This window comes from Acipenser ruthenus, chromosome 26 (genome assembly GCF_902713425.1).
Source record: "Acipenser ruthenus chromosome 26, fAciRut3.2 maternal haplotype, whole genome shotgun sequence".
In the NCBI taxonomy this organism is placed as follows: Eukaryota; Metazoa; Chordata; class Actinopteri; order Acipenseriformes; family Acipenseridae; genus Acipenser; species Acipenser ruthenus.
In genome coordinates this window covers 16,017,554-16,032,203 of record NC_081214.1, presented here as the reverse complement: position 1 = coordinate 16,032,203, position 14,650 = coordinate 16,017,554, and the positions used below count along the sequence as shown (strand labels likewise).

General features: G+C 37.1%; 1 protein-coding gene across 3 annotated transcripts in view; it reads right to left on the bottom strand.

The window, feature by feature from the left end:
* The window catches only part of LOC117430682 (diacylglycerol kinase delta-like), a 115,891-nt gene extending 111,104 nt beyond the window's left edge, over positions 1 to 4,787 (bottom strand). The window contains exons 1-2 of one of the 3 annotated variants that reach the window (XR_009308926.1): positions 4,315 to 4,786; positions 2,997 to 3,243 (exon numbers count right to left, since the gene is read on the bottom strand). Coding sequence is in view for 2 of the 3 variants with exons in the window: in XM_059000612.1 (XP_058856595.1) it covers positions 2,997 to 3,182 (186 nt within the window). In the remaining variant the exon portion in view is untranslated. Of the gene's footprint in view, positions 1 to 2,996; positions 3,244 to 4,314 lie in introns of all 3 variants that reach the window. The other 2 variants (XM_059000612.1, XM_059000614.1) reach the window with 2 other exon arrangements.
* Between the last annotated feature and the right edge of the window lie 9,863 nt (positions 4,788 to 14,650).

The window sequence follows — 14,650 nt, the reverse complement described above, 5'->3', positions numbered from 1 at the left end:
AATGTTCCCCAACTCTGAGGATTGTTTTTTCCAGCAGGACAATGCTCCATGCCACACAGCCGGGTCAATCAAGGTGTGGATAAAGGACCACCAGATCAAGACCCTGTCATGGCCAGCCCAATCTCCAGACCTGAACCCCATTGAAAACCTCTGTAATGTGATCGAGAGGAAGATGGATGGTCACAAGCCATCAAACAAAGCCGAGCTGCTTGAATTTATGCGCCAGGAGTGGCATAAAGTCACCCAACATCAATGTGAAAGACTGGTGGAGAGTATGCCAAGACGCATGAAAGCTGTGCTTGAAAATCAGGGTTATTCCACCAAATATTGATTTCTGAACTCTTCCTAAGTTAAAACATTAGTATTGTATTGTTTAAAATGAATATGAACTTATTTTCTTTGCATTATTCGAGGTCTGACAACACTGCATCTTTTTTGTTATTTTGACCAGTTGTCATTTTCTGCAAATAAATGCTCCAAATGACAATATTTCTATTTGGAATTTGGGAGAAATGTTGTCAGTAGTTTATAGAATAAAACAAAAATGTTCATTTTACCCAAACACATACCTATAAATAGTAAAACCAGAGAAACTGATAATTTTGCAGTGGTCTCTTAATTATTTCCAGAGCTGTATATCTAAATGGACAGGAAGTCCACATAAAAAATAGAGCATTTTCAAAGGAAATCATTTAGAGATATCTTAAAATGACTTCCTGTTAATTTCGAGATATCTCTAAATGAACAGGAAGTTATTTCGAGATATCTTTAAATGATTGAGATATCTCTAAATGAACAGGAAGTTATTTCAAGATATCTTTAAATGATTTAGAGATATCTCTAAATGAACGGGAAGTTATTTCAAGATATCTTTAAATAATTTAGAGCTATCTTTAAATGAATGTGAAGTTATTTCAAGATATCTCTAAATGACAGTTTGGCGTACCATGCTAACAAAACATTATTTAAAGATACCTGTAAATCAATTCGAGATATCTTTATTTCATTTTTAGACATCTCAAAATGAAATTAAGATATCTTCAAAAGGGTTTATTTAAAGTATCTCATATTCATTTAAAGATATCTGCAAATGCTTTATAGAGATCTAATTATTTCAAGATCTTTAAATGCAATTTGAGATTTGGCTTGCCATAGTATATGTCTTCAAAAACCAAGGGGAAGCTTGTGTGTCTCCTGTTAACATTGCCTCTGGGGAATGCAAACAAAGGAAAGCCAAAAGGAGCTCTGATGATTCACAAGAATGCTGTCAGCAGTCAACATGACATCAAAGCCTCTAGAAATACCATATAAACATAGATACATTTGATAATTAGCTGACTATTTGATTTCCAATTTCTTGGTGAAATAAACATTATCAGAAAGGGTCAAAATGGCTTTTTTTGCCCTTTTTTCAAAAGGTATTGAACAGAATACGTGGCATGTGAGTTTAAAAGATCGAATGTGGTATTCATGTGGCAACTTGCAAAAGGTCAACACAAATCTAAGAGACGACAACAGTGGGGAAATACAAACGAACAACGGCGTAAACATGGCCCTTATTTAATTTACATATCATTTTACATGAATAGGTTATTATGATTGTACGTATAACCAATGCTGCCTTTACTATATCTGCAAGAGGAATGCATGCAGTGATAGCCCAGTGAAAATCACACAGAAATCAGAGAGGTAAACAGGTGGGGGGGGGGGGGGGGGGGGGGGGGGGCTCTCAATTGCCTCTGAATAGTTTTCATTAAACATGATAAACACACATCTCCCCAGTATCAGGAACAATGGGATCTTGCACTATAAATCTTCATTAACCTGTTCATTGTTGCTTTGTTCAGGACAGACAGCTGTCTTAAAGATGGTGGAGCTAAAGGGATGGACTGCACACCTTGGTGTATACGATTCCTACAAAGCTAATTCCATGTACAGTAAATATTAAAGCAAAGGAAACGCCTTACAACAAAATGTGATGTCTTAAGCTAAGCACCTATTTGAAGGGCCTGCTACCACTAAATTCAGGGCTCACGGCTGTTTAATGAACTCTTCTGTAATCCCAGGAATTGAGAACAACCCATTAACTCAACCCATTAACTCAACCCATTAACTCATTGACAAGACCAATGTATCTTTTAAATCATAATCTTAGTGATAATCTTAGTGTTAACGGTGAAATACAACCAAAAAAAATGAGAAACTGTATCGTCATGTGCTGGCTCTTTAACAGGATGTCTTAGATTGTGTTTATTAAAAGGGTCCATATGTTGAATATAAAAAATTGTACTTAGACTGCTTAAGACATTAAATAAATGTCACACTTACAAAATGATCCTTTAAGATAGGCATTATCTACAGTATTCTCTTCTGCATAACTGTGTAGCATTTATCATGGGACTCTCTATTTAAAGGTATGAATACTATGGCAGTTATAACAGCAAAATACAAAATAAATAAAGTATGTTTCCTATATGATTTTCTATTAGAACTACTACAAGGTTCATCGTTTTACTGAGAGCCAAATATTCCGTGATAATTATATAAAACTCACACATGATATTGATTGGCAACCATGGGGTGTAATGCAGCGTGGCCTTTTCACTGTAGCGGCAGTTCAGCTGGTTACAGAACTACACTGACATTATAGGGACCTGCAGTGGTTTATTATATGGCAACATTGCTGGTAATCACAGATTACGACATGGAAATTGGGTGTGGAAAGAGTGCAGTAGCAACTATACGAATCCCTAACGGTACAAAAACGTATCCGCACCAGTACTTTATTACATTTGTACATTTTAATGACCATGCGTCTTTTAGCATCCTATCATTACCCCAATAGCACAGTATACAGCAAACTAAAAAGCATATTAAGTGTGTTGGTCAGATACACGTTTAAATTGTGTAAGCAAAACCGGTATGCACAATCACCTTCAATTGTATGCAATATGCACCAAGATATTCAATAAAACAAACAATAAGGTGGTTCCTACCTTAGCCCTGATCTGTCCTGATGTCGAGACTTTCCGAATGAGTTTGTGCGAGATCTCCTGCTCCCCGTCACTGTCCGAGGATTCTTCACCGGCGTCGGGCTGGGTCAGGCGGTCAGAATCCAGTGAAGAGACCGACTCGCGCGGCTCCCTCACATAGAGCACATTGGGGTTCAGCTTCTCTGCCATCTTCGGGTGTATGGCAAAGGAAACAACAGGTCCGCACGTCTGACTGACAGGTTCCAATGCCCTGTGGGTTTAGTTATGTACAGAAAGAGTTAAAATCTGGTTATTTAGCCAACAATATTAACTTCCCGTTTCCTTCAGCGACTACGGTTTTCTTGTTGTCATTGTTAGGTTCTTATAAACGTTTTGTTTTTCTAGTTTTATTTTTAAACAACTCAAACAGGAAGCACAACTGTGTCTTTAGATTTTATGTAACATGAAGTAACGGTTAAGCGATTGATTCCTTGCTATCTCTGTACGAGTTTAATTGCGACTCCCTTTTCTTGTAATCAGCCCCGCGACTGCCTAAACAACTACAAGGGAAAGCATTTGATCTGTTTCAAAATAGCTTTTTGCTTCTGTGTATCTCCCGGTTTCTGAACTGTACATTCCCCTTTGAAGTACTGTGTCTGTGTTTTAAATATAGACACCATGCCACTAATTACAGCACAGGTTTTACACTGACAGAAAAAGCGTTTCCGAGAACTAATGAAACAAAACGGTTGGTTTACATGCTATTAGTAAGTAACTGTTTTTGGGGGGGTTTGGGTTTTTTTTTTTACTACCGGTTTTTTTTTTTCTGTTTCGTTTTATTGAGCTATACAAGCTTATAGCAGCATGATGACTCCATCAATATTCCTGTCCAGTTACCAACGAAAAGGTTCGTTTTCTTATTCAGCCGAAGATTTCAAAGGTTTCAAAATACAGATTTGTCCTACCTATTTAAGCATTTACTGCATTCGTCGGAAACGTCCAGTTACACTGATTTTTTTTTTTTTTTTTCTTCAAGAGGCACCTTGGGCAGCAACCTGTTATGATAGGGCAACTACTATTGTACCCTACACCGTAGTGTTGATAATGTCATCTATGATGCCCGGTTTATTCAACGACCCCCTTCGTTCCTGATTCAGTTTCCTGGTCAACCCATTTCTGTTACAACGTTTTTTTGTTTTTTTTTTGTTTTGTTTTTTTTAAATGTACTATAGATAATTGTTATAATACAAATCAACGTGATGTCTTAATTGGTTTAAAATGCAAGCATTGTAGAATGTTCCCCTAAGCTACAAGATAACACCGTTTACTTTATCAAACGTACCTTGAGGCAACAGGCGAGAGGGTTATGCGCTGAAGGCTGGAAGCTTCGTTGACACGTACCAGATAGAATAGTCTGAGGTGGGAATGTGCTTTTTCATCTCTTGATAATAGATTTCACACATCCATTCAGAATTCCAACACTTTTACTCTAGAATTGCACGTCCTTCTGGTTTCTGTCCCGTTTGAACCTCCTCGTTAAAACCTGCACATGCTGTTCTGTTTACCTCTGCAGTGCTGCTCCTCTCTCTGTGTTGCATTGAACTGTCACAGTCGGTTTTGGATTATTCACCTCACAAGCACACGGTAGGATGTGGGGAAAAGGCTGGACAAATAAATATATATATACATAGAGACAGACGCATGCATGTCCTTGAGTCCACAGGGCGGTAGAATAGAAAACGAAAGGACCGGAAAGGAAAGTTATATAAAAAATATTATATGGTCACAATGCATGGATAGATGCCGATGTGGTAGCATTATCACAGCATTTATGATGCACGCACATGATCTGTCGCAGTCGAGTGCAGGTCTGTTTAGCACCGAGGAACACGTAACCTGTAGATCTCTCAGAGATATGCAAGGATATATTGTCACATACAGACCGTTATTACTTTATTCGACTGAATCTTGAAATTATTATAAGACTTGGATAGCTTCTGTGAAATGTTAGCAATGTAATAAAAACATAATTTATTAATGACGATTTTTAATTTGCTTCACATGACAAACAGACAAGCTCTTTTTACATTTTGCTTTTGTTATACTGAAAACATTTACCAATAAAGCTTGTAAAAGGTCAATTACAGTTTTTTTATTTATTTATTTATTTTAATCACAAATACCTAATTGGTTTGTTGTTGGAATAACAGGATTTCTTTTCACTCTGAATCAGCTGTTATTGCAATTCCTGTGTAACAGGTCATTTGATCACACAAGTCTCACGTTCAGTGCTGCCCAGTGCCCATGACGTATATCAACTGAACGAATGTACAGAATTAGAACAATGAACAGTGTAAAGAACATTGGAAACGGGATATTTAAGCAAATGTGGTGTTTGTATCACAATACAGTATATTACAATGACTGATTTACAGTAGGTGGACTAACTTCTTAATTTAATGATGCATGTGAAAATGTGAGTGTGACATACAGACAGACAGATGTACAGACAGGGACACCTCCATATATGCCCACAATCTGATTCTCCCCATGACTTAAATCATGTTAAATAATGTTTCACCACAATATAATAAGCAGCTTTCCACTTACAGTATATGCAATTGGACACACATGTACAGACAGACAGATACCCCACCAGCCCAAGGTTTTTGTTCCAACTGTACCCTAAATTACTTAATTGGACCAATTAAGTGCTTATTAGATGTGTAATTGGTCCATTTAATCAATTTAGTGTACAGTTAGAACAAAAACCAGGACAGCGGCCCTTCAGGACCAGGATTGGAACCCCCTGCTTTAGATTAAAGGAAGCTCTCAGTTCCTGTTCCTTATTCTTGGGTTATCTGTTTTGTACTCCCTGGGTGATTAACCTCAGCAGTGTCTTCTGGGTCAAAGCATGTTAATGGTTTAAAGCATGTCAGTCTGCAGGGGAAGCAGCTGATTGGTTTATGACAGAAAAGAAGGTGTTCCAAACTGAGGTTTCTGTAACGTGGTGACAGACATCATGTTTTAAAATGAAAATGTTTGTGAAACATGTGTTTCAATTGAAAACTACATAAGATTTATAATATCCACAAATTGTGTATCATTTTTGCATTAATGTTGGTGAAATTAATTGAAAAGTTTGCTCCAGTTTTTTTTTTTTTTTGTACTGCAAAGTGCTGTGTTTATCTAGTAGCAAGTAAAATTATTATGATAGAGAATTATGGGAAAATGTAGACTGTAGCAATTTGTATTGCAGCTCTCAAACGGCTACGTGATACTACCAAAATGCATTGAAATGGATAGGAATTTGTGGCCAGTCTTTTTTTACAGAATAAATATCCTGCAGTACTTGTATTGTGAGTTACTTCAAAATGAAGCCCCAGGAAATTTCAGCTTGCCAAGGTATAGTAAATACATGTTTTAAAAATCGTCTGATTTTATACATTGTAGAGTTGGAAATGTAATCAGTATTATCAATATCTTTCAGTTCCTAGGTAATTTAATAACATTACATTACAGCCATCAAAATCTAAAAAGAATAAGCACATGTTGCTAGTGTTTTGTCGCTCTCTTCCTCTGTTAAACCTTCTTGTCCCAGATCTGTCTATAATGAGATTCTACGGGGGTGTGTAGTAATAAGATCAATGTAATCTAATTGGCAAGCAGAAAATCCATTTAATTCAATCTCTAGTGATAAGGCTTTATTAAAGTACCTGGATATTATAGAATGGAGCTGTGGAACTAGGCTATGGTCTGAAGCACTGGACAACCAAAACACATGTCCTCTGTAGTTGGTCTCTCTTTGGGTGCTTATAAGTACATCCATACTGTGTTGTAGATCATGGGGCCCTGCGTGGCTCATGCCCTCAGAATCTAATTCATGGTGACCTGTCTTCTCTACTCAGGTCTTATCATCTGTACCCAGGTAATGAAATGTTGTGTTGTGGCATATTTAAATAAGACACCCTGCTTCTGTAAATACTGTTTATTTGATTTTTTTTACCCTTTTTACTCCCCAATTATGTTCCCTCACCACAACAACTCTTCATAACAACTCAGGAGAAGTGAAGGACAGTGGGTGTCATCCGATCATCCTTTACACCCTGGAACTCCAGACCATATGCCGGTGAGCTACCAACCCCTGAAAGAACAGGCAATTCCTGCAGGTATGCACTTCAGCTCAATGGACACCTGGTCAGTAGCCAATGCAACACTTCTTATGGAATGTCATGTAAAGAAACGCAACTTCATGCAGCCAGGATGCAAAGATGCACTCCCCTGACTGCATGACTCACCATGCACACCACGCAGTGGTGCCATAACTAGGCAAGCTAGTTTAAATTTACCAATATTCTCATACAACCCAAGTGTAAACACAGCAGTCTTTTTAAGTGGTGGGGCGGGTTAATAACATTGGTAGAAGTTTTCTACAGATTTATGATCCAGGACTATGTGGAAATTATTTGCATTGTACACTATGTAGCTATATAACTCTGTATAACAATATTATGTTTAAAATGACATTTGCAACAATAAGTAGTACAGCAGAGGCTGAAACAGACAGGAATTAACATGTGGTGAAGAAGTGTGGTTAATAGTAAAACAAGTATAAGCAGCCGAAGAAAGGCACACAGTCTAATAAAAGGATGTCCCTTATAAAAGTTACCGCAGTCATTTTTCACTTTTCTCATGGTTATTCTTTGTGCTTATCACATTTTTTCTTTACAATGGTTTGTTTTTCAATATGCTTTACCGTACGTCTTTGGGCTTTTCAAGGCTTTCCTATGCTTTATAGTGCTTTCACTGTGCTTTATTACATTTTGCTTTGCTTTTACTATGGGAAATTTGTGTAAGGGGTCACATGGTATGATTTGATTACGTAATTTGGCACAACCTATTTGTAGGTGTTTTTTACACATTTTAATGCATTTGTTCTCAGTAGCCACCATGTTATTCAGGATGTGGTCTTCAAACGCAATTCTATTTCTCGGAAGGTCGCTCTGTTGTTTCTTATTGATCCGTTTTGGTGCTGTTGAAAAATGACAGAAAAGTATAATGCCAAATATGCTGTACAAGTCATAATTTACATGAAGTCAAATCTCAAATTAATTTATACATATCTCTAAATATTTTAGGATATCTTGAAATAACTTTCTGTTCCTTTGTGTTCATTTCTAGATATCTCTAAATGGACAGAAAGTAATAAGTAATAATAAAATAAGAACATAAGAACATTTACAAACGAGGAGGCCATTTGACCCACCCATGAGCGTCAAGGTCTTAGTAGCTGATTCATCTCAAAACTTCGTCAAGTTGGGTCTTAAAGGCTCCAATTGATTCTGCCTCAACAACATGCCTAGGTAGCCCATTCCATACCCTCACCACTTTCTGTGTGATGAGTGTCTCCTTTCCTCTGTCCTGTGCCTATCTCCACTTAATTTCCAGCTGTGTCCTCGGTCCTGGTTTCTGTACTGCGATTAAAGTAATGGTTTTGGTTAACTTGAAGGCAGTAGCTTTGACTGTTTGTCTGAATTTTATTCAACTGATTTTTGTTACGGTGCCCTTTTGAAGATACAGATCACACCACAGGAGAAAGGCATTTATTCAGGGTGACTCGTTTTCTTTTGAGTCCTTCTAAATAACTTTTATTACATCACCTCAATACAATGCGGATGGATACCACAGAAAATACAATTTAGCTTATTTATTGTCGAGCTTAATCAGGAGAAAAGGTAGTTTAATGTTAGCTAGAACTATTGAACACACAATAGTGCTGAACTAGAAATACTAAAAGAAACGTAATCATTTCAACGACAAATGTTTTCAACTAGATGTCAATGTCTTCATGTTGATGAAATGGTTGTCATTGAATTCATTAAGTTTCTAAATTCATCATTATTGAGTGTTTAATCTAATTTAATCTTCTAGCTGAAATGAAACTCGGTTTTTACTTTACCTTTTCAACTGGTTAAAGCAGTAACTCGTTTCAAAGGTATTTCCGGGCTCTTTCCAATCACATTGTTTTATTTACTGAAGGAAACTCTATCGGGTTATTACAGAATGTTTGACAATCAAGCCAGACATCAGCTGGGGGGTGTTTTTACACATTGAAATGGGATTTTTGTACAGCACACAGTGCCCTCTATAGACTTGCTGTAACTGCCAATTTGAATGGAATATTAATTTAGCACACAGTGCCCCCTACTGGTCAAATGTAATTTCAGCTAACATGAAAGAGAAAGACAAGTCCAAGCTTTCTGCATACCCATCTGTGTTTATACAGAACATCTTAATGACCAGCCAATGAAACAAAAACCCAGGCTGCTTTCGGGCTATTCCAAGTCATGCTTTGAGATCAGCACCAGCATGTTTTCTCATTGTCCCGCCTATTCAAAAAATTGATGGAGATTAAGTTCTGTAGGAACTACAGAACAAAAATATTTTCAATAATTCAAATCATAAACATACAGTATATTCACGTATATGATTAACCTACTTATGTTGATAAGAAAATACAGTACTTAATCATATTTCACTATCAAAAAAAGGAAAAAAATAACAATGTTGTGTATTAATCTCAGAACAAATAAAACAAATAGAAAAAAATACATTGTGCGTCCGGTTTTCTTAAACCACAAATATTGTCACAGAAATAAAAGTGATCTCTGACCTTGCACAGTGGGAATCACTTCCTGCTGCCACGCTCTTGCCCTGCCCTTTCCCCTTTGCTCCATAAATCAATGTAGCATGTTGCCCTGCTTCTGCCATTAATTACAGCATGGTTATTACGTGTGCTAACCAAGGTGGACTGCAGAGTAGGAGCATCTCATTTACAGTGTCGTCCAGGAGGACACAGCCGGATTACAGACACCAGGTTAAAAACACACATAAAGGGCAATCCATCCATGACATTTAACATCAAAATAAAGCATGCATTTACTGCGCATGGTTGCACTTCCAAAAAAAGCGAGATAGAGAAGGAGGAGGCTGACAAAAACAGCTGATAGTTTCGTAACATTAAGTTTACAACTTGGTTTCTGGAGGATGGACAAACCCCCTACCCCCCCCTTTATCAGGTCATCTAATTGAATCATATAATGTAATGAATCCAAACTGAATAATTGCCGCTAGCATCAATAAACTGTTACTCGCCCTTCCTTTCACATTCGTTCTTTCGCAACCTACACCCGCCCCCGTCTCCTACTTTAAATTAGCTCTATTTGGGGGGGAGCGAGAGGCTACTGCCTCGTCCAATGGCCAGGGAGGGGATCTTCGATCCAAGTAGGTGTTATGCCAAATTGTTTTGTTTATCTAATCATTGTGTCTTGGGGTTTGTCCTGAACTAATGCAATTTAAGAATAGCAACATTTTGGTCCCTCATTGTACTGCTACTGACCTGTTTATTTATTTTCCAGCAACACTGAAACCTTCACGTTTTATACTGCCAAAAGGAAAGTGCGTGGGTAAGATGACGACTGATTACCTGCAACGCAGAGAGGAAGTAGATAGGGGTGTTAGTGACCTTTTCATTTGCTAAGCATTTCAACGTTGATATATTGGGAATGTTAGCCATCAATCTTAAGCAGCCCTCCATCAATATTGTATATATTACTGCGTAATGCATTTGTGTACAGCATTTCATTGTATGTGGACCAGAAGACATTTTAAATATGAAATAAGCTGTCTTACTCGGTACACTTGTAAACACCAAGGTTAGGGTCTATATTTGGCCTTCTGACCATAGTTAACACTCATAGAAGTAAATGGGGTGACGAAACTGTATACTTCCATCAATGTTTAACTTTAGCTTTCTTTTAAATTGAGCTTTTTATAACCTCTTTGGCCACTGCAAGAATAATTGTACATTTTAAGTTTCCTATATCTCTGCTGTACAGAAAGTCAGTTTACACGTGATAAATCCAAGAAAGAAAGACCATGCGTTCAGTTCTAGGGGAGTAATGATGCGTGTACCAATGAATCGTGAAACTTTCTTTACATGATATATCGTATCATGATAGAGGCAGGCATCGCTGGTTTTGTGATGTAGGACCAAAAGCACCACATAGCTCATTGTAGTTCACCAAATGCTTTTTGAATGAAGAATAGGTGTGTTTTATAGCTGGGATATATACTCTCCCTATCTCAAGTCATTTTTGTCTTTGAACAAAATAGTCCATCATTAAATGATCCTATTATGCGATCAGGACCATCACATGTATCGTGATACATCTCATATTGTGACCTGCATATCGTGATACACATTTTATCATGATAGTAGCATATCATTACACCCCGATTCAATTCTAGCTGACTGTTCAAAAGCAAATCTTGATTTGGGATCATTGTTTTTTGTTGGAATTTGGATCATTTGCAATCTGCTGAAACCCAAGTAACCTCCTGATTCTTAATCATTTTCTCTTGGTTAAACCCTCTCCCTTTTTGCTTAGCCCCAAAAGTAACTATAAGTACATACATGCACTCCACCTGCTGGACAATTCATAAATTCCAGGTGACAGAAATAAACAACATATACAGTGACTTCCACAAGCAAACTGCAGCCTGTTTTGCATTTCTAATGCATTCCTTTTGCAGTCTTCTGGAATCCTTTTAGAATCAAAATGAATTTTCTAGGCACTTTACTGTAACTATATGAATTGTATTGATTATTTAAGTTTATTTTGAACCATTCTTTTACGCCCAGCACACATCTGTATTGGATGGTCAATTCATGAAAGACACCATTATTTGTAATGTTACAGGATTTCATTTCACTTTAAATCATAAGTACCATTTAGATACACAGCTCTGTTGTCTTTGGTATGATACTGTAAGTTTAGCAATACCTCCAAGCTTCCTGTACTGTAGTTCATCATACTCGGTGTATGTGGCACAATGTCCTTATGGGGAAGTTCCTTTTTATTACTGTCTTCCTCATTTTTTGCAGAACAGGAAATTCTGTAAAGTTTGTTTTCTTAAAGCCCAAAGGGAAAGAATATTCAGTCACGTCTTAGTCTTTCTCATATGAAAACCAGCTGTATTTAAACTCCAGTGAAAGTGCCAACCTATTTTAGATGGAACCCTTATAAAGGGTCAATGAGTCAGCATTCCATGCCTTTTACGCTTATCCTATAAATGTACCCAGTTCTACCAAATTTACTTTTTAGAAGGCTTTTCCATACTTACTTTTGCTTTTCCAATGGATTCAAGCATTGGCATGCTTTTATCATGGTGTATTAGATACATTTATATAAGGAAACCCTGTTACAATGCAATGTGGATAACAGCATGCATTACCGGTATTCAAAGTAATATACAGTAGCTTTATAAATCTTACTGGGTCTCACATTTGAAAAATAACACATAGTAGGTCAAAGAAAGTCCCTGTTTACTTTCAGGTAGCGTGGTACTGTTTTACTTCCTGTGTCATTTCACCTCAGCAGTGTCTTCAAGGTCAAAGCATGTCTGTTGTTAGGAGAAGCAGCTGGTAGATTAATAAAAGGGCAAAAGGGGTGAGGACAGTTTCACTCTCCAGGTGATGAAATGGTCAAGGAAGTGCACGACTACCTGTAAGTAATGAATACAAACAGGATTTTACTTAACCCAGCCTATCAAAATAAAAAATGCATGTGTTGCTTTCAAAACTGCACCTCAGAGTCTTATATAGCAAAGGGAGTGCATGGCAGATATGATTTATGGAAGTATTTAGTTAGCTATAACCTTTTTATAAATCATATGCCTAAGGAACAGGAAACACAGAACTGTAGGGAGTCAGATTTGAGTTTTGTTTTTTTTTTTACCTGACACTGATTAAATGCCTACCCAGCAAACGGAATTTTTTAAATTTGGGTTTAACTTGATTATAACCGAAAAGGCAGTCAAAATGTTATTACCCAAAATGATACTTCAATAATATTTTGAAGCTATTATTGTACTGTACAATGATTTTTATTTGTAAACAATGTTTTTACACTACAGTAGATGGAAATACAGTTATAATGTCAACCTCTGGCACTGTTTTATTTGTTAAAAGGATTCCACTGTGTATATGTTACAGTAAAGTACAACACATTTTCTACAAAGTTTTAGCATGAGTAAAACAAATAAAAAGCTTGAAATCTAACGCTCTAATGACAAGACAATAACAAGCTGTTCAATAGTTTGTAGTTTGTTAATGCATGCTTAATATCCTTATAACTACCCAAAGAACAGCACAAAGCTCTTTGAAGTGCGCAGGAGGGAAAGAGTTAAATTATGAAACACTTATCTTAAAAGGGAATAAATACTCAACTTAATAAATGCAAATCGATGCACAGCTACTCTGCATGCTGAAAACATGACTCAGTCCAGACAGTAGTTTGTAATGAATTCCACATTATTCCTCCTCAAGTGTTGTTGTGTGAGCGCTGTGATATTCTAACGTGGGCTGGAGGATGGGAATGATCTCTCTTTTCTGAGAGTGCATCGATATCCTGCGCCTTCAGAACATTTTGTAATGGGGCTGGTCTGTCTTAGAAGTACAGGTAAATGCAATTTGTTCATTCATAAAAACTTGAGACCAGCTTGCACGGCTGAGTGTTTTCCATCATTATCACTGGTGGTGATTTAATGTACATTTTTAACTCTTGAAGTGGTAAGGTGTGTTGTTTGAGATTACTTAACTTGGTAGGGGTGTGTTATTTAATATATTCTTTTTGTTGTTGAGATGCACTTTGTATCATTTTCTGTGTCAGTCCTGACATCCTTCAGTCCAGACATATATGAACAAGTATGTCAGTAACATACAGACCCCACCACGATGTTAAAATGAGAGGTGCTGCATCAGTAAGATCATGACTTATATAAACATTATGTACTGAATAGTATGGACTAGGAATTACAAAGTTTCATGACAATTTAATAAGCGATTATCCAGATATGCAAAAATGTAAGTGCGGCATACAGCCAACTGGATGAACGGACAGACAGACACCCCCCTATAACCCCAGAATCCAATACTCACAATAACTTTAACTAAATCATGTTAATACCAAGTCTTATAACAACTGGATAAGTGATTTTATGTATATATGTACAATTATAAGTGTGATATATGATGGACGGATGTACGGACAGACAGACACCCCCCTTTATGCCCAGACTCCAATATTATCAATAACTTCCGCTAAATAATGTGGATACAGTACCTACGACGGTCTCCACTATCCCCCCTTCACAGGGGTTTTCATCCCCAGCAGGGATAATATTAACAAAGGAAGCACTCAGAATGGTTGCAAACATTATAAAAAGGGTTCGGTAAGTGAAACTACTTCCTCTTTTTATCATGAATTATCTTATTTGCCCAGTATTGACGCCTTCACCACACAGAGTTCCAAACCACACGGATAGGGTGTACTGGAGATTGAGTTTTCTTTCTGTGAGGGTCATGTACCACAGAAGTATGAACAAACTGTTACACTTTCCTAAGAGCCGTGTCACAAGAATGTGCAATATCCGGAACAGATTGAGGAGGAGGAAATACAAAATAAATACATTTTAAAAAGTGTTCGACCTATTTCAGTTTTGAAATAGTTTTCCTCAATAGAACAACATATACATTTTTTTTTAAAGGCCAGAGGTGCATTCCAAAAGCACAGACGTGTTTTCCTCTCCTTGGCAACGTGTTATCCAGTTCTAAG